A 27,960-nucleotide genomic window follows, 5' to 3' on the forward strand; every position below is an offset into this window, starting at 1 on the left:
TCAGTAGATGTTTTACTCACCTTTTTCTTCCATGGCCCTTGAAACAGTGCTGTTTGTCTCTGAACTTGTTTTAGATAATTCTTCTAAATCTCCAGAGTTCTTTTCCTATAGAGAAGTTGAACAAGACAAGAAGCTTCCTTTTCAAACTCAACTCTGCCTCCACTTACCCCCCCACCCCAAAGCTTTCCTTTCTACTTCAAAAACAATTTCCTAGCTGTCTTTTATTATAGAATAATTTGTTGGGAAATGTCTTTTAAAAAGTAACTATAATTGCTGTTAGTGAGACTATTAAAAAAAAATAAAAATTCTCAAGGTAGAAAATCATGAGGTAAGGTTTAACTACAAAAATAGCAAGGCCATTTTATTTTCCTGCAAAATGGAAATTATTCTTCTTTTCCCTCAGCCTAGATTTTGTCTTTTTGAGAGAAATTCCAAAGGAAGAATTGACAGATTTTTTTCTTTGTGGAGCCATGGAGGGGAGGGATTGGGGAGAAGGGGTAAATTGTGACAGAATTTCTGGGTATCCAGATGGGCTGATGTGGAACAGTGAATCTTTCAACTATTAAATTATTCACCCTTAGTCACAAAACTTTTGAGCATGAAATACTAATACAGTATAGAAACAAAAACACATAAAATAGGATGGGAACAAGACAAAATAAAGTTTTAATTTTACTTTTTAATGGCCTATTATAAATATAAATCCTCTTATTTTTAAATTTTACTTAAATTATATCTTTGATGGCCCATGATAAAAAACTACAATCCTCATTATTTTTAATTATTTTTGAATAGACATATATTCTCCTAGTTCAAAATTCAAAATGGTCTAAAATGAAATGTTCCCACTCCCCACTCCCTGACTTCCCTTCTAGGAGGCATTCAGTGCCACTGGGTTTCCGATGTAGCCTTTCAGGGATTTGAAGGGGGTGGATATAAAAGCAAATATATCCACATAATATCAACATTTCACACAGTCTTAAAATTTGAAGTTTTTCAACTACTTCATTTAGATATGATTAGATCTTCTTTCTTTTTACTAAGTAAGTATTGAGGATGACAAAGAGCTTCTGTAACTTCCTAGTCAGTTCAGTCATTTCTCTTATTATTAATATTCGTTTGTACCTGCATTATAAATATTACCTTTGTCTTATGATTTTTTTTTTTCTTTTTGCAGGAATCTTAAGCCAGTATCTGTTTTCGAAGGGTCAATTAAAACTAAGTTAGGAGACTCTGAAAAATCATTTAATTAAGCCTCTGTAAACTATTATGTCACAAAATGCTGAAAGTGAACAAATGAGTGAGGGAGTCGTTCTCAAGTCCTCTGTGCTATGGGACTCCCAGCTTCACTTAAGGTACCCTGAAAATAGTGTGTGACCAGACTGAGATATGCAATTATGAGACATGATGTCAGAGGTGAGCTCACCTTCAGTGAGGGCACCAGGGCCAATCTATATACTAAACATTAGTAGAGCTTAATTTTTTTAATTTTTAGATAAAAGGTAGATATAAACAGTGGTTCTACCACTTCTTCTCACACCTCAATGGCTTGCCCTATACTCAATTTGGGAGGTTACTTCTTTAGAGGTTGTAAGGTCGATCCATTTGGGACTGCCAAAGAGCATTTGCTCTGACCTTAATACTGAGACTACATACACACAACTCGCTTTTTACTCCCTGCTTTTATTTTTCCAGTGCCTGGATTTTTCCACTTATTCAATTTTGGTCTTTTAGTCTTGCCATACACATTTTAGAATAATGCCTTTATTGCTTTTAAAAAGTGATACATTCTTATTATACAAAAAACTATAGCAGGAATGATAAACTCACTCCCTACCTACTGTCCAAAAATTACCATTAACATAAAATGTGATATTAAATAAATGCTCTTGCAGACAGGTTTCCATGCAAGAAAAGATTCTTTTATAATACTGAAAATATTACTTGTGTATAAAATTTCTTAATGAAAATAGTTAAGTTATATTTTATTTAACGTTAAAAACATGAAATTGAGGGAAAAATAAAAAGTAAACTCCTCAACTGGTTTCTCTTCAGTTTTACGAGTATTGTCTCAGGATTCTTGTTCTGGACAGGGCAGAGTAAGCGATGGGTGAAAAGCCTGTTTCTTTCCTTGGCCACAACCAACTGAAATTCCTGATGATATGCCACTCTCCCTCTGTGGTTGTTAAGTCTTTCCCCACTTTTTATTTAGCTCATTAGTTATTGAGGGAAAAGAGACTCAACTGGTTTCAGTGAGCTGGAAGTCAGTTCAAATATTTTTGTAAACTGACTTAAATACTTTTGGAACAAGGTAGAAAAAAATTAATTAGGGAAAGAGAAAGAAGGAGGAGATGGAACTAGTCTGGACAGACAATGAGAAGTTTTATAGTATTGAGTCTCAGAAATGGAAGAACACTCAAGAGTAGGTTATCTAGTAGAAAATGGGGAAATCTGGGCCCGCAACAAAAGAGAGCACAGGGGAGAAATAAAAATTTGTGAGCTGCTTCCCTGAGTCAGATGACAAAAATAAGACCATAGGAAAAAAGCCAAGGAGGAGGTCAATCTTTGGACTACCTAGATTTGAGGGGTAGGAGGAAAGCTAGGGAGAAGGTAGAGTATTAAAATTTTAAAGTAATATTTATCACTGTATTTCAATATTTTGGTGCAAGTATACCTAGAATAAAGCACGTTACACTTTGGAAGACAGCATCTAGAAACCTTAAGAACTCAATAATACTACTGAACAAAAACCTAAGCAATGATTATATCTAAACTGTGATATTAATATAATCTTACAGTTTAAGAATTATAAAGTATAGCACTTCATTTTATGGGAGGGAGACTAGAAAATACACACCTTTAATAATAAAGTGATTATTATTAGAATACATCAAGAGGGACACTAAAATGGAAAATACATATTATAATAAGTATTCACAATGATATAATTAGGTTACCCCCATAACTTAAAATTAATATGTGGAAAAAATACCTTTGTGTCATGTGGCTCAGTTTCAGAACACTGCCTCTGTGCTGTTTCTATTCTGGAATCCAGGACATCTGGATTATCATCTGTAAATCAGTTTGGACAGAATCACAAAAAAATAAAAGCTAAATGAAAAATGAAATGCATAGTTCTATTTTAAGACAGTTTGAGCCTTCTTTCTGAGGCCTGTGATACAGTGAAGCCAAAAGTTTTTCTAAATGTATTTATAATGTCATGTGATTTAAGCACTAAACACTAGCTTTTGGCCCTGGCAAAGTCAAAAATATAAAACAGAATAAAAAATCCTCAAATGCTCATATGGTTATCAATAAAGTAGCAGGTTCTATGGAGAAGTCCTAGTGTATTCAGAGTTCCCAGATGTACTTCAACTTCAACTTCCAGAATAAGTTACCACCTAAGGAGTACAGCTCAGTGATGGCCTTAGGAATCAGATTTACTTGGTAAGGTAAAGCCATAATTTCTCAGAACCTTAATTTTTTTATGTATAAAATGGTGACAATACCTAACTCAAAGGGTTATTGTGAAGATTAAACGAGAATGTACGTATAATGTACCATGGATAGTATCTGAATATAGTATGAACTCAATAAATTATTATAAAATAATCACATGCTTCTAACCAAAAAAGGAAAGTATTTAACTTTCTGTTCTGTCTCATATATTCATTCATTCATTATTTATTGAATTTCTACTTTGTGTCAGGTATTAAAGGTTCCTGCAATGCCTAATATGGTAGTCACTAGCCCCATGTGGCTACTGAAACTTAAAATAATTAAAATGAAATACAATTAAAAATTCAATCTTTCATTCATACTGACAGTCAAGTGCTCAACAGCCACAGCTGGCTGGTAGCTACTCTACTAGACAAAATACATATAGAACATTCCCATCACTACAGAATGTTCTACTGGATGGCACTGTATGGACCATGAGAAAATCAACAGCATGAAGCACAGAAGGGGTATTAGATGCACCTTGACTAAAGTGCTTCACTAGCTCTGCTGGGCATTTGCTTATGATATAAAATACAGAATTCAGTGGGGGACCTGGCTTGGCCCCAGGCCCATGTTACAGAGGGAGCTTGGGTTTGTGTGAGTTCCAGGGGTTGGGTCTTTGATAGGAAACAATCTAGTTTCTAGATCAAGGTCCAGAAAAGACCCCAGAGGTGGAGGTGTCATGCCAGTTTAGAAACCAACTAGCCTCAAGAGTTGTGAAGTAAATAGTTACTACCCTCAAGAATTCTCCATGTTATTGGCCCACACTTTGGGACATAAAAAATATGATTTTCAAAGATGTCTAAAACAGAAACATATATATTCTAAATACCCAGTTCATCTTCTGAAGAGGGATAATGCTTCTTTCTTTTTCGTTTAGGCACATGCCTTTCTTCCTCTTCAACCTGGAATTAAAAATGACTGTGTTAAAGGAAATGGAATCTGAACCCAAACCAACCGAAATGGGGGCACCCTGTATTAGCTTCTAGCCTTTGGAAAAAATTGATATATAAATTAAAAAAAAATCTAGACAAACAATTTTGGCATCTAGTTTTAGATTAGACTAATTTTGTAAGCTTGAGTCTTTTTTTTGGATTTGAATGTAAATCCATACAAAACATTTAAATCTGTTTCTGGTTACATACTGTATTTCAACAATTTAAAAACACATGTTTTTAAACAATTATTTCTCATTTTATAATCCCTAAAGTCAAGTTATACCTTATGACCAGTGGCATGCTGTAATTTAATTGGTAGTGTTTTTCTACTCTTTTAGTGGCCCATTAAAAATGGGCTTCTTATGGTTGATCAAAAGTAGTACATAAAAAAATTCTGACTGTACAACAGAAACTTCCAAATAATCCTGGGACATGCCAAATTGCCTAAACATTACAAGAGCATAAACAGGTAAAAATGACATGCAGAACTCTTAGTATATCCATTTAATTACTTAATATAATATATACAGAGAAGTAAAGCCTTTCTTTGTGCACAGGTGAAAACACTATATGTAAAACATGAAATGCTTAAGTTCTTCATAAAAACGCACCTCTTTAGGATTTGCTTCAATATGGTGACCTCTTACAGCTTCTGCATCGTCTTTTTGACCACTGGATATCTCTGAGTAGTAAATACAACAAGGAAAAAAATCTCAAATATTTTTCTATTCCAAAGCTTATTTTAGGTGTGTGTAGAGGGGGAAAGAAAACCAGATTAGCAATTTTATTGAGTACCAGTTATGCATGAAGCACTGCAGTAGATAGTTTGCAAATGATTTATGATAGGATTCCTCCAACAACACTGTCAGTTAAGTTCTACTTTTTCCATTTTTAGATGTGAATAAATGGGGTTCAAGGAGGGAAGTAACATGTCTAGGGTCACAACATTGGACTTCACACAGTAGACTTCAAGGCCCTTTCCCCCCAGTTCATGTAGCAATATCGTGTTAAGAAGTGTCAATGAAAACATTTTCATAGTAATCAGATTAGCAACCATTCACCAGTGTAACAATACCAAATACTAGAGGTGGTATGGAGTGACAACTGGTATACTACCTGGGGTCAATATGGCACATTCAATAAAGTTAAAGAACTACCTATCATTGAGCAATTCCACACCTACACATACAGGTACACTACATACGCACTGGGAAACAGTTGCAAGAGCATACATAGCAGCACTCTTTGTAATAGGGAAAAGTTGCAAAAAAACTAAATATGCACCAATAAAAGAAACAAAAAATAATAACTGTGGTATAGTCACATTATGTATGGAATAGCAATTAAAACAGAGTTATGGAGTTACACTAATGAATAGGACCAAATCTCAGAATATATGGCTGAATGAACAAATAAGGTGAAGATGGTTTATATAATGTGAGACCACTTACCTAAAGCAGGCAATATATGCTACATATTGTTTATGGAACTATATATATCAAGCAGAACAGTGATTCCTTTTGGAGTGGGATAAAAGCGAAAAAGACTGGGATTGGGTGGGGGTAAATGGGGATTCAACTATATCTGTAACTTTAAAAAAAAAAACACATGAAGCAAATATACTAAATTTTAAGATATGACAAAACTAGGTGATGGGTACATGGGTGTTTATAATTATCATTGCTTTACTTCTGTTTGAAATATGGTGTAATATGTTACAAAAATAACTATATACAGGAACAGAACATGTTTCCTCATGCTTGGAGTAGGGAATCAAAAAAATTAGTAGGTAGCAACAAAATTCTGCCTTCTGTTTGAGAAGAGAATTATCCGCCTGGAGTTGGCAGCCTGCACAGGTTGTACAGCCACCAGAACTGACCCCTGGGGTAAGACTCATATAATGAGACATCCCTGATCTGCCATCATCCTGACATTGCCTGTCAGAAGTTAACATATGTTACAGATGAGTATAAAAACCACAGGGGACTATGTATTTTGTACTCACATTGGATTGAGTCCACTGTGAGGTTAATGGCACAATTCTTTTTTTTTTTTTTTTTGAGACAGAGTCTCACTTTGTTGCCCGGGCTAGAGTGAGTGCCGTGGCATCAGCCTAGCTCACAGCAACCTCAGACTCCTGGGCTTAAGCGATCCTACTGCCTCAGCCTCCCAAGTAGCTGGGACTACAGGCATGCACCACCGTGCCCGGCTAATTTTTTCTATATATATTTTTAGTTGTCCAGATAATTTTTATTTCTATTTTTAGTAGAGATGGGGTCTCACTCAGGCTGGTCTCGAACTCCTGACCTTGAGTGATCCACCTGCCTCGGCCTCCCAGAGGGCTGGGATTACAGGCATGAGCCACCGCGCCCGGCCAATGGCACAATTCTAGTAGCTATTTAAGGGATGGGACCACTTATAAGCTGTATGGCCCAGAAAGAATCACCCAACCTCTTGAAGAATCACTTACAACCACAGATGTGATGCTGTTAACACTCACTTTACTGGATTAAATGAATTAAATGAGATAAAATTTGTAAAGTAATTGGCACAGGGCCTGGCACATAGAAGGCAATCAACAGATGGTAATTACAATTAATATTAAAATTACTACTATAAAATTCATTAACTTACCTCCTTTGTTATAAGATTTGCTATGAATTTCTTCATTTGTGTCGGAGCCTGAATTTTCGACCTAAATATACAATATAAATGGTTATTTATGGATAGTCTCACAAAAGGCTTAAAGAAAAAAAAAAAAGAAAAAAAAGAAGATAGTTTACATAACCTGGCTGTTTGTACAAATGCCAAAGGGAACCGGAGTACATGTTCTTGACGGGAAAGTATACCGTACAATATTCTAAGTCCTAGTGACAACTTTTGTGCACATTTGGAAAGGACGTTTATGGTCAGTTGGGGAAAAGGCAGCTGCTGGGGACTTGGGGGAATGAGACAGGAGTTAGGATGGAGCACACACCAGCTGGTTCTGTGGCTTCAGCCCCATTTAGTATCTTTTTAAGTCTTTTTTGATTTATTTAATTTAATTTTTTTTTTTCTTTTTTAGAGATGGAGGTCTTGTTATGTTGCCTGGGCTAGACTCGAACCCCTGGGCTCAAGCAATCCTCTCGGCTCCAGCCTCTCGAGTAGGTGGGACTCCAGGCAGTGCCCCCATACCCAGTTACAATATTTTTAACTCTTGGAGGGCAAACCTGAATCACACCAAAGGGCTTTTCTCTTCTTTCTTATTCAGCCGATTGTGTATGAGTTTCTAGCTACAAAAAAGGGTGTTTTTGGTGGGGTAAAGCACTCTAATCCCACAGGTGTCTGACAGCATCCCAATTCCTCTAGGGGCACTGGAAAGAATACAGCTGTCTGCAAATTTGTAAGCAATTTACAAAATGTTCACTCCTGGTTGATATTAAGTATCCTATAAATACATTAAGACAAAAACCCAAAAAACTCTTTCAAGAACAAATGGGATTATGAGAGTCACATCTGGGAAGAAATACATATACATGGCAATTACAGCTTAGTATCTTCAGCAAAGCTTTCTAAAAACATAAAGTGAACTTTAATTCTCAAACTAAAATTTAGTTTGTCTACAGCAGCACAATAATTTAAGACATCAAAATCCAATTTTCAATCCCATTCGAGTAATAAAAAATAGAGAGTTCAGATTTCTTCATCAGTGGATATAGGTGAACATGGAAAAGAGCAAGCAAAAGCTGCTGTCAGCATGCTGAACTCAGCGGAGAGAAGGCTAACTAAGTGCCTCCTGGCTCCTAAAGAAAGGTACAGACAACCCCCCCCCCCAGATGTTTCCTCCCCAGTCGTTTTCCAAAAGGCAAAATAGAACAAAAAACCCAAGAACAACAAAATCAAACCCATTACAGTGACTTACATTTAGTGACTCATTCACCAGCAAAGGCTGCCTCTGTAGTTCAGCTGTTCAAAAACAAAAATGAAACACAAACTAAAGATTGTTTCTGAATTACAGAGAAACAAATTTAAAGATTTTCGGGATAGTTAAATAGGACTATCCTAGGCTAAGTGGTCTTGCTAACTTCGTGAATTATAAAATTCTGACCAATTATTTTTTGTTATCCATGCTGTACTACCAGAAAAACAACAGAAATTAATGTTGCCCGCATTTTTACAGTAACAGCAGTGGTACATTAAATCACTACAGTGATTTAACTATATTGGTGATCTGAAACTTACGAAAAAGGTGGAGGACCTTAATGTAACTGTTAAGCTGCAGCGTAACACTGGCTCATTTAAAATAATGCCATCAAATGAAAAGCTAGAGCCTATCCCCTCAAACAGCAAGGGTCTGTTTATTTTCTTTGGAAACTTGAAGTACAAGGTCTACTGTTTCTCCTCAACAATGACAGAACACACATTTTTCTTTTAAACAACTTCCTTTTACGTAAGTAGATCTCTTATTGAACTGGACCTAAACACAATAAAACAATCTGAAATACCACTGTGGGAACAAAGGACTTCACAATTCCAGCATGTTACCTTCTTGGCAATTAATGAATGAGATGTTAATTACTTGTACTATGAAACACTCATACACATATTAACTAATGTATCTGTTCAAGTTTAGGATAGATTAGTTATCTTCAGGGTTTTAACATGTCAGCAATAACAACTTACCAAGTCTTGGTGTGGTCTCCCAGGACTGGCTGATATTTTACTTACAAGACTTTTGAGGATTTTGTCTAAGAAGATTCTCAACTGCCCTACCCCTCAAACCTCCAGCTATTAAGATCATGGGTAAGGATTTATACAAGTTCTTCCCTGAATTTGAACGACTCCACCTCCACTGCCCTTCTTTTAGCCTTAGCACACCTACTTATCCTTCAATAAAAATCCTTCAGCCCCAAATAAAGGGAGTGTCAAGCACTTATGAAAATTCAAAATTTATACAGGTTGAGTATCTCAAATCCAAAAATCCAAAATTTGAAAATTTTTGAGTGCTGATATGACACAAAGGAAATGCTCACTGGAACAGTCTGGATTTTGAATTTTTCGATTTGGGATCCTCAACGAAGTATAATGCAAATATTCCAAAATCTAAAAAAAAATCCAAAAGTTGAAAATTTTTGAGTGCTGCATGCAGAAGTTTGGTGAAGCTCTATTTATAATAGTAAAAATCGGCAACCAGTAAAAGATCTAAAATTGGTGTTATGGACTACTATTTAGCTATTAAAACAAGGGAACTGGGTTTATATATGCTGATACAGTAATGAAGGATGCCCACAATGTATGGACAAGGGAAAAAAAATTATAGAATATAAATATGATTTTATTTTTATTTAACACATTAACTGCCATGTGAGTTGCATTTAAGTCATGCTAGCTGTGAGCCTGAGTCCTCGTGAAGTGTATGCAACATACACATCTCTTCGCCTTGGGAGCTGTGTGAACTATTTTTCAAGTTGCATATGGCTCACACACAGAATACAATAAAAAACAACAAATTTTTCAATAAATTAGAAAGGATCGGTTACTTCTCGGGCCCCTCTCTTGGGACCTGTTACCCTCGCCCGGGAGCGCTCAAATAAATAAAGCCTCGTTGCTTACCCCTTTCAAAAAAATAAAAAAAAGAAAGGATCATTTTGTTTTCAAAGTTTTTATTCTATTTTTATAATAAAATACCATGGCCCCAAGGAAAAAAATTTTTTTTCTAGTGTGACAGTCAATGTGTTAAAATACATAATTGTATTGAAGGTGGTTACTCATGGGGAGTGGGAAACTTTATTATGTATTTTTATATATCTTACTTTCTACAATTAAAAGAGGAAGATAGAGATAGAGAGAGATGGGTTTAGCCAGAGAAAGAGAGAGAGAGAGAGAGAGAGAGAGAGAGAGAGATTGGTTTAGCCAACACAAGTCTTCCCCAAGGCCCTACCCAGGAAAGCTAACTCCCATAGACATGTATGTATCTGTCTTTATTAAAGCACCTTACCCATTTGCATATCCATCTCTTTGAATGAATAATTTCTTTCCATTAGTCATTTCCATCTTGATTTCCCTAGTACTCACAAGTACCTGGCAATGTTTGTCAGGGGAATAATTTAAAGAGTGAGCTGACTACAGTAGACATTACAGCTACCCTCCTGGTACCCTTCCCAAGAGCCCAGACTGTGGTCTAAAACACCATGTGGTTCCAGGAACAAAACACTTAAGTCAACTAGCAAGCTATTTAATATATTCCTCTGGTCACAGTAATTAGTTTAGGATGGACACACATACCTAAACTAAATGAGGGTATCTCAGGATGTTGGCCAGGAATGATAGGATAAAGCTATTTTCCTAGAGGCCAAAAATGAGACAGCAAATACTTTTGTGGGGGGGATGAGGGAGAAGATAAGAAGTTGGGTTTCTACTGGATATATCTTACAGGATATCAGCACGCTCTTGGATTATATTTTGCCTGAATTTTTCAGTTTTGTGAGCTAATAAAGTCCCTTTAAGTAAATACTTGTAAGATTTTCTGTTATAAGTATTTGTAGCCAAAATCACGCTGAATCATGACTTGCATGAACATTTCAACATTGTTTAAAAAAAAAAGGAGAACTGGCTTAAATTTGGTCACATACTCTACAGTTCCTAGTACTTACTAAGATGTTATTTGCCTTATAGACTTATGATTGCACAAGGGAGTTTTCTTAGAGGCCACATGATGTATCCACCACTATCTGAAAAGGCAATTAAAATCCAACTGTATATCTATAATGTTGGATTTTCTTCATACACTTCAACCAAAACAACAAACAGCAACAGAATGCATGTGGAAACAGAAACGAGAAATCATCTGTTTTCTATTAAGCCAGACTTAAAGAGATTTGCAAAACTGTAAAACAATGTCACTTCTCACTCAATTTTTTTGTTTTGAAAAATCTAGCTATTGTTCATGAAAAAAGTTATTTATGTTAACTTGTAGTGAGTTAATGATATTGAATTATAACTCTCTGTTTTAATTTCTCATTTGGTAAATGTCAACAGGTATAACCATATAACAATAGCTCTTTGGGGTCCTCAATAATTCAGACTGTAAAATGGTCCCCAGGACCAAAATGTTTTGAGAGCTACAGGCTTTATCCTTTCTGCTATTGAGGCTCTCCCCTAAAAATCTGTGGGTGACAATGAAGAATACTGCACAGAGAGACTCAGAAGAGGCTATTCAAGCTGAGAGCAGTGTCAGTATAGTCACTGGAGCAAGGGCCAAGAGCGAATTGTTTAAAATGGGCACATGGCTCAGACCAGCCTTTTGGAAACGAGCTGCAATAGCATCTGGAGGGGCAGGAAGAGGCAGAAACATTTTTAGGATAGAGCAAGTGTTTGTTCTCAAACAACTTTCTTTTTGTCACTATTATTTGAAGATATCAAATGTAAGCAATTACCTTACATAAAGCTGATTGAATTTAATGAGAAAAAGCATATGTTAAAAATAAAACAGTAAAGAATTATCTCTCATCTATTTTAAAAAGTGAGAGGCAAATTCATATTGCCTGTCAGTGTTTTATTATGAATCAGCTATTGATTTTAAGCTGCAATGAAAGATAGACACACATGCAAGAAAAAAACAATGTGAACAACTGCTAGAAGGAGCTTACCTATTCCACTTGGCTTTTCCTCACTCAGGCTTTCTGGTGGTGCTAGAATTTCACGATTTTTCTCCTTTTCTGAAGGCACATTTGTCTAAAAAATCCAAAGCACCATAAAAATAAGCGATCTGAGGTTTTTACAACAAGAAGGAAAGGCTAACCTCAAGTGAACTAAACGAAAAACCCCAGCATCTTAAAACAACATAAAACTCTACTTTTAAGTCCATACAAAATTTAAAAATGAATACATCAGCCTTTAAAAACAAAATAAAACACAAGAAAAAAATCAATTTAATTTTGTATTTTATCCATCAATGGCTCTCTTACTGCTTTAAAAGTAAAACTCCAACTTGGCACAATGCACATGGCCCTTCCTGATGGGGACCCATTCCTTTGCCAGGCTTAGGTCTCGCCACAGTTCACTGTGAACCACTGTAGTGCCTGAGGCACACCGTGAGCCCTCTCCTCTCTGGGTCTAGAACACACCACTCCCTTTGCATGGAAGACTTTTTTCCTTCCTTTTCTAGTAAACTTCCACTCAACTTTCAAAATTTCACTCCAGTGTTCTCCCTGCAAGCCCTCCCGTCTGCCTGCTCATTGCTCCTGCTGGGCAAGTTGTGCTTCTTCCGCACTGTTTATAAGCCCAAGTTCTTTGCTGTCTTGTCACTGGTACTCAGAGGGTGCTCTGAAGTAAGGCTGGAAAGGGGGCACAGAGACTAAATTGTGTAAGGCACACAGGCCATGATTTAAAAAAAAAAGTAGATTTTATTCTAAGTGTGATAGGAAGCCGCTGGAAATTTTCAGCAGAACAATGGCAGGACCTAATTTATGTTTCAGAGACTACCTGCATGGCTGTGTGAATCACAGCCCAGAGGGCTGGAGCGAAGAACTGTAATGGGGGTGCTACTGAAGCAGTGGCTCAGACTAGGCTGGTGGCTGTAGAAGCCGAAACAGATGGATTCCTGTTATATTTTGGAAATAAAACCTGTAAGAACTGGCAATAGATTAAATGTAAGGTGACAGGCAGACAATGGAACAGACGAAGGTGCTATTTACTAGGATTATTGAGCTTCTCAGTCCCCACCCCACTCCCAGCATAGGGTATGGCAGTAACAACAATAAGTGTCATAAGTACAATGAGAACAGGAGCTACATCCTAAGTACATGCAGGTATACATAATGGTGAAATGGTATTTAACCATTTACAGTTCAGCGTAGCTGAATTATAAGCCATACCTCAGTTTTCAAGTTGGTTTTCTGTTCTAGTCCTCCCAAAGCATTCGATGGAGACTCTTCATTGCCTAATGAAATACAACCCATTAATACAGTTTAAGAATTTGCTTGCACAATACATGCATGATCAAAAAGTAATGGAATGTTATCTGGCACACCATGCTACTTTCCTTTGCTGGTTTATTTTGCTATCACTAGAAAACAATCAAAAGGAGTATGTTGTGTGAAAAGGATCTAGATGAAAGGCAGGGATCATTTACTCATTTTGGAGGAGTCAAATTATTTCTTCTTTGCATAGTAAGATGGCTACGCACAAAGAATAAGCATTATTTGTGGAGACATCTTATTAACAAATATTTTTCTGTAGTGATCTTCATCAAGTTTGTCCTTAAAAGAAAATATTCTAGGTCACTGAGGTATATTCTCAATAAAGAGTATGATTTATGAATAGATTCATTTTACTTGCTTCACACTGACAGCAAAATGGAACATAAAGTTAAAAAACTGTGAGGCAGACAGAAAGAAAATGGAATTTTCTCAGATGAAGACTCAATTCTACATGGGTCTTGCCTCTTTCTTTCTTTTCCCTATCCTTCTGCGGCTGTGGCTTCTCCAGTTTCCCTCACTTGCCCACACATAAGCCTCCAAAGAAAAGCCTTCCTTTCTCCAAGAGTCTGCAGGCTTTTCCTTGCTAAAAGCCCTTCTATTTTTGCTTCTCCAGGGGAAAAGGAGGGAGGAGTAATAGACTGTAGCAACGACTGAGTCATAAAAACTTCTGGAGCATTCAATTTACTCCAGGCTAAATTCAATGGAAAATTTTTAAAGTTACTTATTTCAACCCTTGGGACATTTCCTAATGTCTCCTATCTAAGCCCTTGTAATGAACGGGACTGAATTACTGGCCTCAGCTTCCTGAGGCTGGGGTAGATGACGGCTAAGGTCTGTTCCAGTTTAAAAGTCTAGGACATCACAATTTATGTAGCCAGAGTGGAAAAGAAGTCAACATCCTCTGATCCCTTCAAGCCCAGCCCATGTGCTCCCTTTGAGCTCTCACAGCCTCCTGTGCTTAACCCCATCCTAAGCACTTGTCACACCAAAGTGTCACTGCCCACTTGTCATACATGGCTGGATTCACAGCTGTCTTCCCATCTTGACTATTTATCTTTGCATCCCTAGTACCTGGTATAAATCTGAAGTTGGATGGTATAATGAATGAGATTATATCTTTGAAAATTATCATTTATTTCTAAAAGACCAGCACTCTCTGAAATCTGTCAGTAGGGAACACGTTTCCTTTCTTCCATATTCTAGCCAGAAACTTGTTTTACCAGGACAATAAACTCAGTTAAAAAGAATAATGTGCTCCCTTGATTAGAAGTAGCCAGTGGGTTGAACTGATACATACTGCAAACCTACAATAAATCAGATGAGGGTTGGAATGATACTTGCTTTCATTCTATTATCCCCCATTAGCCTCATTTTATACAACAGGAAACTGAGCTTCAGAAGGTTTTTTTTTTTCCCCTAAGATACACCCAAGGACCATGCAAGTTAGTTAAATTCTCTGACCCTATTTCTTCATTTGTAAAATGAAGGTGAGAAAAAATACTCATTTCACAGGATTATGTTAACGTATTCTTCATTTTGATTGACAAGAAACCTGAAGGTCAAAAAGGGTTAGTGACCTCCAACAGCCATACAGGTACCAGGCGGCTAGTGGACTTGACATGCCTCAGCCTCCTGCCTCTTCTCACACACACAAAAAGGGGTCCAAGGTTTTAGACCTTTCAACACAGGTATCTTTTAGAGAAGCTTGACCTTCAAGTTTGATAAAGAATCATTCTGCAACATTATGGTACAAGAAAAAAATTTATGTATTTATCACTCAGGAACCAAAACCATCTTTTAGAGGATTGTCCTAAATGTACTCTGTTGTAATCATCTTTGTAAAATGCTAGCATTTGCAATTAGGAACAGATTCTCACCTATGTCACACAAATTTACTTCAGAAGAAACAGTGACTGAGAAGTCTCCTTCCTCGTGGAATGATTTCCTCATGCCGTTACCGTCTCCTGTTTCCTCAGTGGATGCTTGATCCGTACGTTTGCCACTATGATCACTCTTTGTAGTCAAGTCCTGCTCACGTTTAGGAGCCGACAGAGCTACGTGGTGGGCAGCTGGAAGGATCGTTGTGCGGGAAGGAACAATTTTTGATTCTTGGCCAGTAATACATTGGGTGGTAGTGGTTTTCAGGTTGTCTTCAGACCCCTGCTGGTCAGGAGGAACAGAGAAATGCTCCTCTGCAGTGTCTTTGACAGGTGGCGTGTCGCCAGCTTTATTAGCACCGGTATTTACTGCTGCCAAATAGCAAATACTGACAGAGGGATCCTCTGTCATCTGTCCTGGTCCTCTCAGAAGGACAGGTGAGCTAGCACTACTCTCCAAGCCCCTTCCTGCTGAACAACTTGCTGCGCTACTGGCCCCTGTCAACCCTGCCTCTGGGCTTTTCTCTTCTCTTTGTACAGAGCTCAACAACATATCTTCCTCTCCTGCATTTATGAGGTGCAAAGTACTCTCTTTCTGTCCTCTTCCTGCAAATGGCCCTTTGCCAGGGCACTCCTTGCCATGTCCCTCTTCCTCTTGTGCGCGCACAGCACTTGCATGGCCTTGCCCTGCAGAGGGCTCTTGGACTGACAGCCTGTCATGCCCTTCCTCAGTGCTCACTGCCATCACTTCTGTGCCTCCTGTGAATGGCCTAGGACACTGGCAGTTATTCTCAGCAATTAGGCTGGGCATGGGCACCTCACACTTGTTCACCTTTGCGGCTGACAGGGCACCATTTCCTTCTGGGTTATTTGCAGTCGGCTGATCCTCTTCCTGTCTGTCGATGCTGGCAACAACTGGCACACATTCTGCCGTGCTGGTGGAGATGATGGCGGCATCACTCAAGTCTTCCACTCTCGCAATGGTGGGCTGATCTTCATCTTGGGTGACAGCATCAATCATGACTGCTTCCCACTCTTCAGAGGTGCTTGTGGAAATCATGGCAGTGTCATTCATCTCTTCCACTGGTGTGACTGAGGGATGGACTCCCTCCTGAGGGGCAGCACTAGACACTGGGCCCTCACAGTCTTCCACTGAGCTTGTGGAGATGACAGCACTCCCATCTTTTTCTTCCATGACTGTCCCTGCTTGCTCATTTCCACTTTCAACAACTGCTCCAGAAACAGAGGCCTCACACTCCTCTGCTATGCTGGTAGAAATGAGAGCACATTCATCCTTTTCCTCCTTGCTGGTTGAGGCAAGAGGGCTCTCGGCTCCTGGGGGTGCACTGGGCATAGGCACCTCAAAGTCGGCAGTGCTTACTGAGATCGGACCTTTAGCTCTTTCTTCCACGGTTGCAACTGGCTGCTGACTTTCAGCACACTTCGTGGTTGTTGCACTGGAAATGGGCACTTCAAACTCTTCCCCTATGCTTGTGGAAATCATGGCACATTCATCTTTCTCCTCATTTCTGCCAGGAGTGAGTTGGCTATCATCTGAGACTGCACTGGGCATGGGGGCCTCAAATTCTTCCATGTTTACTCTGGTGCCTTCTACACTTTCTTCGGTTCTCAGAGCACTTGAATGACCTTCTCCTGTGGTGATCATCGTGCTTACCTGAGGCGCATCATCATTTGTTGTGCTGGTGGAAATCATCAAGCCTTTGCCTTGACTTGTGCCCCCAGCTAGGCTATTTTGATTGGTGATCTCACCATCAGCTGTAGTGGCCATAATGCCATCACAGTCTTCATTTTCCACAGAGGTAATGATGCCCTCATCTTCTTTTTCACTTGGTGACGTGTGGGCAACTTCACATTGTGGGACTGCACCGGATACAAGAACGTCATAACTGCCCCCAACCAGGCCAGTGGAAATAGTGGTATCTTCAACTTTTTCTTTCCTGGTGAGCTGACTGTCGCTTTGATCAGAAGCAGCACTAGTCATGGGACCCTCGCAACCTTCTGGAACTGGTGCCACTTCTTCCTTTCCTGAAGCTGCACTGGTCACGCTGCTTTCTACTATCCCTTTTGGACTAGAGCAGATCTCTGTGTCTTTGATTTCCTTCTCTGCACCACTCATGCTATCAACATTACTCTCGTTTGCATTCATCATGGCCGCTCCAGCCTCAGCCTCCACGTGCTCCACCACAGTACCAATCTGACTGTCCCCTTCTGCACTTTCACAAATCAATACCCCTTCACCTTCTTCTCCCATCCCTGTGCAAGTGGAAGCATGCCCAATTTCATTTCCTCTTCCAGTACTAGTCACAATGCCTTCCCCTTCCTCATCCTCCTCTTTGGCACCTGTGCTGGTCACGATGCCTTCGTCATCACATGGACCAGCAGCAACTAATGGTATATTACTGACTTCTTTGGCTACTGTGCTGTCCATGGCATTCTCTCCATTTTCCTCTGATTCAGAACTTATAGCAAAGCCTTCACTGCTATCTTCCGAACCTGTACAACTTGCTGGCCCCTCCCCATCTTCTTCTGTTATCCCTGTGCTGGTGACTGCACTCTCACCTTCTATACCATCAATCACAGAACCGTCTCCTTCCTGGCTGGCACTTGTTCCTGGTGGTGTGTCATTATCTACCAGGGCCACCTCTGCACCTGTAACCATGCGCTCCTCTCGGGGCCCTGCCCTGGTTACTGAGCAGATCACAAAGTTATCACTCCTGCCTTCTGCTCCTGTACACGTCACAGTGCCCTCTGTTTCTTTTTTGGGGCCCAATCTTGTCATATTTCCCTGGAACCCATCGACCTCTTCGCTGCTTAGGGATCCCGCTCTTATTTCTGTCCCAGCACTTGTAACTGCTCCATCACTTTCAACTTCACTAATAAAAGTAACAGTTCCTTCGACTATTTCTGAGTCTCTACAGGAAAAACCGTCACACTTTTCTTCAGAGCCTGCACTGGTCACGGCATCATCCTTTTCCTCAGTCACAACACTATTGACGTTGGCTTCGATTTTAACTGCACGAGAAGCCACTAGGTCTGCTGCTCTGTCCTCTGATTCAGCCACGGCACACTCCCCACTTTCTCCTTCCTTGGTGCTTGTGAGGAAAGTTTCACTTTCAGCAAATCCTTCTGTGACAACAGCTCCACCTTCCTCAGCTGCAGCAAAAACAGTGCACTCACTGGCTTCTGCGCCAGCATGCCGAGGATCGTTTCTGGAGTTTGTACCTATTATGAAGCCTTCATCTGCCTCAATGCTGGTGCAAGGCAAAGCCAGCTCACTCTCTCTTGTTTCTGAAGAAGTGGTTGTGGCAGCCCCAGCCTTCACTGGGCTTACCATAACACTTTTGTTGTTCCCTTCAGTACTAGTGGCAACAGGAGTCTTTTCTGTTCTACCAGGTCCAGCTGCCACATCCTCAGTTTTTCTATTCTTTTGGTGCAAAATGGAGGATGCAGAGCCACCTCCGGCACTGGTGTCTACTTCATTGTTTTCATTCTTTCCTTCAGCATCAATCGATGGGTCTTTTATTTCACCTGGGCCTTGATCATGCTTAAGTTCGACAGTTTCAGCATCTTTCCCTGTACTCATGCCTACCATATGATCAACAGCAATGCCATCCTTCTTGCCGTTTTCTACCATTGCTCTAGTTGTCTGCTTTAAACTGGGCTCTGCACTTAGGTCACTTTCTTTCTGGGCCATGTCCACCAAGCCACCTTGTTTGTTAACATTCTCATTTTCCACAGTCATGCCCGTGACCTTGCTCCCGAGAGGCATGATTACTTTTCCTTGCTTACCGTCCAATGAAGTGGGCTGGTAACCTTCTGGAATGTGTCTTTTGGTAGTGATGCTGGCTTTTGCTGGTGTATCTACTGTGGAACCTTCACCACCTTCTTTGTTGTCACTTGTCCTAGGGAATTCTGATTCCCTAACAGTCAAACTTTGGTTAGGGATAGCACAGTGATCCACAGGGGAGGTGCTGGCTGTGCCACCTTCTAAAACAGTTCTTTTGTCAGCTAGAGGAGTTACATCTGAATCATGAGATTCTTTCTGAGCCACAACAGTCACTGAACTTAAGGACGGAGAGGGGTCTATATTTGTGGAATGTTCAAGAGCAGTATCTCCTTGAGCAACACGTTCTTCAGTGGGTTTGGTTGTGCTTTTCAGAATCTTTTGTACCCTATCATTTTCTGACAGGGCATTAGGTAACATTCTATGAACAGACTCAGAGTCTACATTTACTTCATGAGTTCCTTGTTGAATAGGTTCTTTTTCCCCAGGATTCAGTTTGGACACAACACTTTGGATGTGCATTTTCTTGGTCAGCGTGCTTCTATGGTCAGCGTGCTTTTCAGAATTACTAATAACTCCTGTTCCACGCCCTGATTTACAGGCTGGAGCTATTGTTTTTAAATCTGCATAAGTTCGTAATTCATCCTTTAGAACTGTGGCAGTAGTTTTCTGTTTCATAACATTTTCAGAGTCAATATCTTGCTGAGAACTACTATTGTTGCTGTCTTGAATTTTAGAAATTTCAAATACATTATCAACACCTGGCTCAGAATCAATTTCCATTGGCTCTTGTTCAGGGATCAATGTGGTATCACCACTTTTTTTTGGTCTTTGAAGGGAGGAGCTACTGGGAGTGCCCAAAGTATTTGTTGCTAATTTTTCTTCTCCTTTAGTCATCTCTTGTGATAAGGTTCCTCTTCGATTTTCACACACTCTTCTATTTAATTTTTTTTCCATGACTGAACTATTTCCTCTGGCCTTTTCATGATTACTATCAATTTCTTTACCATCCTTGTCATCTGACTTGTTTTCCTCCTTCCTTTTTACATCTTTACTACTGTGCTTCAAGCTTCTGCTTTTATGTCCATCTGATAACTTTCTCTCAAGCCTGGAGCTTGAATCTTTATCACCCTTAGATTTTTCCTTTGCTAATGGTAACTTAGTTCTATGACTAGAATCTTTCTGTGTACTATGTGCTGAAGAAGCAGAAGTCTCTAATACAGTTTCAACACCAGTTTCTTCAAAAGGTTTGTCTTCAATTTTAGACTTTCGCTGTTTTTCTGAGTCATTTTCTTCTGTGTTCTTCTCCTTATCTTGTTTTGGAGTGGTTGCTTGTTTTGTGATACTTTCTTGTAATTCCGTTTCTACACTTTTTAATTGTTTGCCTTGACTTTTTGATTTAGACTTCAACACAAGTCTTTCTTCTAACAAGCTCTTTGTTCTTCGTTTCTCTTTGTGAACAACCTCTTCTGGTTTTAAATTACTATCTAAATTAGTCGAGTCCATATCACATTTATCTTCTGAATAACTTTCACTTCTTCTCTGTGGTGTGATACCATGTTGCTTAGAACTTAGAGAATCTTTCTGAATTTTAGAATCACTTGATCTTCTTGATTTGTGCTCTGCTTTGGGTTTTTCGGTTGATAAATGTCTCTCTTTTTTGTTGTTTTCTTTACGAACATTCTCATCTGTTTTTATAATATATTCAGAAACTGGCTTTCCATCTTTGCCTAAAACTGATAATTTCCTTTCATTCCTATGTTTACTTTTTCGTTCAGCTTTATCATCTGAAGAAAGCTTTGTTTGCTGACTTTGCTTTTGAATATTTTCCTCTACTTTTACACCTTTCTCAGAAGAGTGAAGTTCAGTATCGTCACCCACTTTATGTATACTGTCACCTTTATATTTATGTTTCACAGACAATTTTTCTTCTGACAGAGTTTTCTCTTTTTCAGACTTCTCCTTGGAGGATTTCACCTCTTTCTTAGGTAGGCTTTTCAAATGTGATGCTTCAGAATCATCTTTCTTTAGATGCTTTTCATTTTTAAGTGTGCCTTTCTGTTTCTGGGGTTCGTCAGTGCCAATTTCTGAGCGTTCTACTTGCCTTTTTCCATCTCTTGTGTCAGTCTCTTCCTGTGCCCCTTCTACCACAACCGGGGTGGATGTCCGTCTTTTGTGTTCTCTTTCTATTTTGGATTCATTTTTGTTTTCATCAACTGAATGTAAGGACTCTGAAAGTCTCCGGGCAGGTTTACTTGGTTCACTTTTTGCATGAATATGCTTCAGTTCCTTTGAAGAAGACACCTTTTCCTTTTCACAATGCTGTAAGAAAACAAAGGTTAAAATATGAGAAACATTACAAATTTTAGGATCAAATTTAACATTTGGGTACCTTTAATATGTTGAGTGCTGTCACATATGTTACACCTCACTTAATTCTTGTAAGCACCCGGTGGTAGGTATGATTAAGCTCATTTGATGCATCAAGAAATTGAACCTGAGTGTGATTCAATAACTTGACATCCAGGTAACAAGTAGGTGTGTTGGACTGAGTTTAGATGATCTCATTCTAAGTCCAGTATTCCTCCCACTATATTGCAAGCACTCTGTAGAGACAAGCTATTTCTCCTGAAATTCACCTATGCATTCCGCAACTCTGAATCACTAGAACCCACTAATGTCCAGTAGTAATTAATAAATACGCTGAATGAATGATGGTCCAACGTTCTTTTCAGTCTAAAAACATAATACCTGATGACGAAAACAATTTAAAATTTTCATATTAAAATAAAGACTTTCTATATTTTAACTTAGGAAGTCTTTATTTTCCATGAAATCATTTATGAAAATCTCATGAATTTAGGCCACTTGTACAATATTTTACATATGAAGTTTCAGATGCACACAATAACTCAGAGTAACAATATCATATATAACATCTGTATATACTTATGCATTAAAAGGAAGATGCTGCGAGACACAGCATCTAAACCTTCCTCCCCACCCCATGGTTTGGCACTAAGAATACTATTAATATTAATGAGTTGATGTTGACTAAATACACTTCAGTAAAGACTTGCTGACTACTAGCTGAAATTATTCTTATTCAGATAATGGGCAGAAGTCCTCAGAAAGACCCTTGTGCCTCTGGGTCAGCTCAATACTGAATATCCTTAAATTTCAACACAAAGATTAATGTACTTCTACAAATACAGAGATCAGAACATAACATGACTTTAATAAATACTTTAAATTCCTGAAAGAAAGAACTAGCAGGAGGTTGTATCAACTTAATTTTATAATAAAAAATTAATCTAAATAGTTAACGTGAATAAATTTTATGAGATCATTTCTCATAGAAATTTACTACAAAATAAAGTTAAATATTTTAAAATAAGCCACTAAAACATCAGGATATACTTCTAAATATGCCCTTAATTTCTGGATAAGAAAATTAAAGATATTTGCTGACTATAAACAAATAATCTCTAAATTATAAGTTTTTTCCTCTGAAAATATTAAGATATTTCAGCTATAGAATTAGAGATGTTTTTGTAAATAAGAATTTAAGAAGCCAGTGAAAGCAAAAATTTGTCCCATGAAAATAATCCTAAAAGGGGAACAAATGTATTCATTGCATATATTTCTACCATTTAAAATGATCAAATCTTGGAAATGACCTAAGTGCTCAAGTATAAAAAAATGCTCAAATAAATTACGGTATATCCATTCAATAGAACACTATACAATCATTAAATGAGGAGCTTACAAGGTAACATGAAATGAGTAAAATGTTTTAAACATTTTTCCAGGTTACTTCCGCTCTAAAAAATTACATACACATTTGGACAAGGAATGAAAGAGAATAAAAGGGATAATTTGTTATGGCAGAGGGATTTTAGTTTTTTCTTCCTTTTCCTTTTTCATTATTACTGGGAACTTTATTATTGTAAATATAAGGAATGAGGGAAGAAGAGGAAGGAATAGAAGAAAAGTAGTTATTACTTAGATAAAAGATCATATAAATTAACTCATCAAAATGAGGATTTCAGATCATAATAGAATGGGCGTTCAAAAATGATGAATGTGAAAGATTTTTTTAATTTAACTTGAAAAAAATCAAATCGCATTCTAAGTTTTACTCCAAAGTACTAAATGACCTATATCTACCAAAAGAGCATTTGAAATGAGGTTTTACTGAGTAGGACACACCTCACTTGTTTTGAGGGTTTCTTTGGAATCTTCTTCAGATTGCTGTCTCTTTTTGGAATTCTCTTCAACATTCCTAAGGGGGAAAGAGTCAAATATAAACTTTGAAACAAATGTAAGATTTTTTCAGGAAGGTTAAAAAAAAAAAAAGCTTTCCTTTACTATAGACACTTGATCCATAATAAACGGAGAGTTGTTACAGTTCGATTCTAATGCTATTTTAGTCAACAGAGGAGAACACAATCCCAAATGTGGCATGAACTACTCTTGGTGCTAGAAGAAAGTAGCTGAAACAAAATTCCAGATTTGTTGCTTGAAGATGAATATTTTATGGGCTATAATTACATTTTGAAATTACTATCTTTTGAGTAAAGAGAGCACTCTTATTTATTCAGATCACTAGGAATAAGACTAGTAAGAAATGTGAGAGCTGACTTCTGAGTTCTACAAATTATTGATTCAGTTATCTTGAAGTCTGTGAAAAATTCACATAATTGCAACTTGATATAACAGCAAAATTGTAGGCTATGGCCCACATGACTTCACAGCCACTCTCTAAGGATTTCTAATTCTTTAGGAATTAACAATGATAAGGCAGTATTAACAAGGAATCTGGCTCAGATTCTGGGTTGAGGGGAGAAGCATGGAATACCAGTAAAAAGACTGCATGGAAAGACTGGAGAATGGACACAATCATTGTAAATAAGAGTTTACTGAATGCGTAGAACAAGAATATGTCCAGAGTACTCCTACAGGGTCCATACACTCTCTGAAACTCTAGAGATTATTGTGTATTTATGCATGTACTTTTTCTGGGAAGAGGGTCCAAATATCCCATCAGATTATCAAAAAGATCACACATTACTTAGAAATGTTAGATATTAATATAATGAATTATGATACTAAAAATGAAACCCACTGGGTGCAGCAGGTCATGTCTGTTATCCTAGCACTCTGGGAGGCCAAAGTGGGAGGATTGCTTGAGCTCAGGAGTTTGAGAACAGCCTAAGCAATAGTGAGACTCAATGTTTACTAAAAATAGAAAAAACTGCATGGTGGCACATGCCTGTAGTACCAGCTACTAGGGAGGCCAAGGCAGGACGATTGCTTGAACCCAGGAGTTTGAGGTTGCAGTGAGCTATGATGATGCCACTGCACTCTACCCAGGGTGACAGAGCAAGACTCTGTCTCAAAAAAAAGAAGAAAAAAAAAAAAAAGAAAGAAAGAAACCCTAAAGTTCTTCATAAACATGTAGTAACATACATGTTCAAGGTGTAAACCTTCACTGCCATGCTTCTTTCTGAAAGTAACATAGGAGAGTGTTATAATAAGAACATGACCAGATAAAATATGTACCTTGAATCTTTTTTTCTTTTTTTGCTCAAGGCTACTTTTTTCTCTAAAACTTTCCGTTCTTTAAGGACTTCTTTAATTCTCGGGGTTTTAGGTTCCAAACTCTTTGCTGATGACTCTTCTAAGTCCACACTACTTTTGCCTAAGAAAGAAACAATCAATAAAATGTATTTCAGAAAAGAGTTTTATAAATAGTATAATACTTATTTTTTTAAGATTTTTTTCTAATCATTGTAAAAAGGCAAAATGGCTTTAATATCATTAAGTTGTGCTAGAATAAACATAATTATTTTAGATGGGGAAGTCTTACCTTTTCTATTTCAAATATTCATAAAAGTATGTGTGTGCGTGAACTCACATATTACACAGGATTACTACCCACAGGGAATGCAATTTTGTTCAATGCAATATTCTAGAAAAATGCTTGACATTTCAGTTAACATAGCATAGATTAATTTCATGTCACATTACCAGCAAGGCTTGATTACTTATGTGTTAAAAATCCATTTTCCAGTGATCATTCATTCAACCATTACTGGAAAATAAACTGTTAACAAATGAGCTGCATAAGCTGGTACCTGACAAAATGTTTCATTTAGATATATCAATAGAATAAAAAAGAAAAATTACTAAAGAAGTAAGATCAACAAGTAAGGAAATCTTCTGTATTTGAGAATAGATCATTTTATTTTATATTCATATCTCATAGGTAATACAAGAGTATCTAGAAAATAATGGAATATATAAGATAATTTAAATATTAAAAGTTAACATCTCCTATACCCTGACTCTTGGCTTTTGAAGACTTTGTCTTTTCCGCTTTCTGTTTTCGTTTTTCTTCAAGTTTCTCTCTATTAATTTGCCTTCTTAAAAGCCTCTCTTCTTTTTCTTTAGCCTGAAACCACAAAATATACTCTGTCAGATTATCAGTCAAAAGCAGAAACACTCTAAAAAATAATATATAAAACAAACTCTTGGTTTGCCCTTCACATGTTCTTACAAATTAATGGGCTCTGCAAAAGTGTATATACATTACATATATTACACACACATATCTATACGCATGTATTTATGTATATATGTATGTGTGTTTCAATTTCGAAGCTACCAGAATAAAAGAGACAGATGTGAAAATTTTCCATTACTTTTTCAGAATGCCATTAGTTTAAAGGATGAGAGAAGTATTATTTTGGGAAAAAGAGGTTAAATAAACTGGTTGTTTCAATTAAAAAGACAGCCATGAAAATATCTATGAACATCAAGTATATATAGTTAGGTCTCCATAACTTTTCAATTATTCTTAAATGAAAAAGTTAAAATGCAGATTCAAGCGATAAGGTAACCCTACAACAAATTTGATTTGCTGGTTATAATCTTGGAACCCAGGCTTTGGACTTGGAACTTTCTGCTGCTGTATTAAACCAGGGAGAATGCACAATGGTTATGCTACTTCCAGTACCCTGTTCTGGCCCAGCAAGAGCTCAAAGTCTAAGTGCCAAAAAATCCTAAGCAGATGCATAACCCCTAACCAAGCAACCTTTTCAAGAGACAAGCCTGGAAGGAGAGCTGACCAGTATTAGCATTTTGGTATAGTTCCTTCAAATCATTTTTCTATGTAATAATATTTCCTGATTCTGGAATATATACAACTTTTCAGATTTTAATGTTTCTGAAATTGTAAGCCATCTTAAAACTGACGTATACGTATAATGAGGTAGTGATTTTCTCTAAAAAGCTGTTATTAATTCAATGGCACATGTTATAATTGGAAGCATTTTCAAATCCAGGCAACATGTGAACTGCATTTCTCTCTCAATATGATGTTAATAGCTGTACATTATGTCTTTGTATGATTGGACCTACACTTGATTCAAACATTTTTATACTGTGAAACATTTAGGTTGTTACCAGTTTTTCACTACTACAGGTTGAGCATTCCAATCTGAAAATTCAAAATGCTCCAAAATCTAAAACTTTTTGAGCACCACAAGTAGAAAATTCCACACTTGACCTCATGTGACAGGTGGCAGTCAAAATGCAGTCAAAACTTTGTTTCATGCACAAAATTATTAAAAACATTGTATAAAATAATCTTCAGGCTATGTGTATAAAGTGTACATGAAACATAAATGAATTTCAGGCTTAGATTTCGGTCCCATTCCCAAGATATCTCATTATATATATGCAAACATTCCAAAATACAAAACACTTCTGGTCCCGAGCATTTCAGATAAGAGATACTCCTGTATTAGTAATGATGACACAAATACCTCTGTCACATGTTTTTATCTATTCTACCTACTTAAATGACAGGATTCCTAAAGGCAGAGCCTGTCTTTCTCTGTTTCATATGCATACTAATACCTTGTACACTGACTATCCAAGTCTGTCAATCTGATGAAGTAGGCTAAAAATAACAGATCAAATTGGACTTACAATAGACTGTCGCCGTTGTTCTACAGTAAGTTCATCATCAGAATCACTGTAGTACTTTGAGTAAAGATATGGTTTGTGAACATAAGCATGTCGTACACTTTTTGCTTTTCCTTCACTAGAATCACTAGTTTGAGTTTTTGTTTTATTCTGTTTGTTTTTATCTTCATCTGGAAGAAAGTTAATAGAAAGAGGAGTGCTCCTGTGAATTAGCAATAAAATCAGCATTACTCTGTACAAGTAGCAAAAGCTGTATCAATGATGTTTATTTCTAGGTTCAAAAGGGGAAATATCAATAAGTGAAAATTACAGAAATTGACATTTTTAAAGCTACGATCCATATCTTAATTTATTTAACAATCAGTATCTCATACATAAAGTATGTGCACAAAGAAAAATAAGATATTATAGTTATTTATGTAGTTAAAAGAAAAACTTCACACAAATTATATTTAACAGAGTTTACTTTAGCAAAATAATTCATGAATCAGGCATCACTCAGTACCAGGAGAGGTTCAGAGAGCTCTGATTTAGCAGCGTGAATAGCAATCTTTCATAAGCTGAACACGAAAGCAAAGTAAATAAATTATTGGATTGGCTATAGCTAGGTGTTTGTCTTATTTGGGTATGATCTGATGCAAAGTCTCCAGTCAGAGGTTAATAGGTGGTTTCTGACTAGCTGTAGCTTAAATTTTGTTTTACTATTTACACTCACTTCAATTTGATTATGTAAGAACCCTTGGCACTGGAGCTATCTCAGCCCAAGGCCTCCAATTGCTCCCCACCTCACCCCATGTTCTCCTGACAAATAGCTAATTCTTGTTTGCCAATGGACTTGATATGAATGCTCTACCACTGTTAAGTTGAACAAATTCACTTGATGC

At 37.6% G+C, this 27,960-nt stretch overlaps 1 protein-coding gene across 7 annotated transcripts in view; it reads right to left on the minus strand.

Annotated features, from left to right (window-relative positions):
* Positions 1 to 27,960, minus strand: part of BOD1L1 (biorientation of chromosomes in cell division 1 like 1) — a 54,726-nt gene that overhangs the window by 11,971 nt on the left and 14,795 nt on the right. For all 7 annotated transcript variants that reach the window (XR_006734814.1, XR_006734813.1, XM_045550389.1 and 4 more), the window contains exons 6-18: positions 27,080 to 27,246; positions 25,427 to 25,538; positions 24,647 to 24,785; positions 23,294 to 23,366; positions 15,277 to 21,403; positions 13,295 to 13,359; positions 12,068 to 12,152; positions 8,341 to 8,384; positions 7,074 to 7,134; positions 5,051 to 5,121; positions 4,334 to 4,406; positions 2,993 to 3,072; positions 21 to 105 (exon numbers count right to left, since the gene is read on the minus strand). Coding sequence is in view for 5 of the 7 variants with exons in the window: in XM_045550389.1 (XP_045406345.1) it covers positions 21 to 105; positions 2,993 to 3,072; positions 4,334 to 4,406; positions 5,051 to 5,121; positions 7,074 to 7,134; positions 8,341 to 8,384; positions 12,068 to 12,152; positions 13,295 to 13,359; positions 15,277 to 21,403; positions 23,294 to 23,366; positions 24,647 to 24,785; positions 25,427 to 25,538; positions 27,080 to 27,246 (7,182 nt within the window). In the remaining 2 variants the exon portion in view is untranslated. The remainder of the gene's footprint in view (positions 1 to 20; positions 106 to 2,992; positions 3,073 to 4,333; positions 4,407 to 5,050; positions 5,122 to 7,073; positions 7,135 to 8,340; positions 8,385 to 12,067; positions 12,153 to 13,294; positions 13,360 to 15,276; positions 21,404 to 23,293; positions 23,367 to 24,646; positions 24,786 to 25,426; positions 25,539 to 27,079; positions 27,247 to 27,960) is intronic.

The sequence above is a fragment of the Lemur catta genome, chromosome 4 (assembly GCF_020740605.2).
Source record: "Lemur catta isolate mLemCat1 chromosome 4, mLemCat1.pri, whole genome shotgun sequence".
Taxonomy (NCBI): domain Eukaryota; kingdom Metazoa; phylum Chordata; class Mammalia; order Primates; family Lemuridae; genus Lemur; species Lemur catta.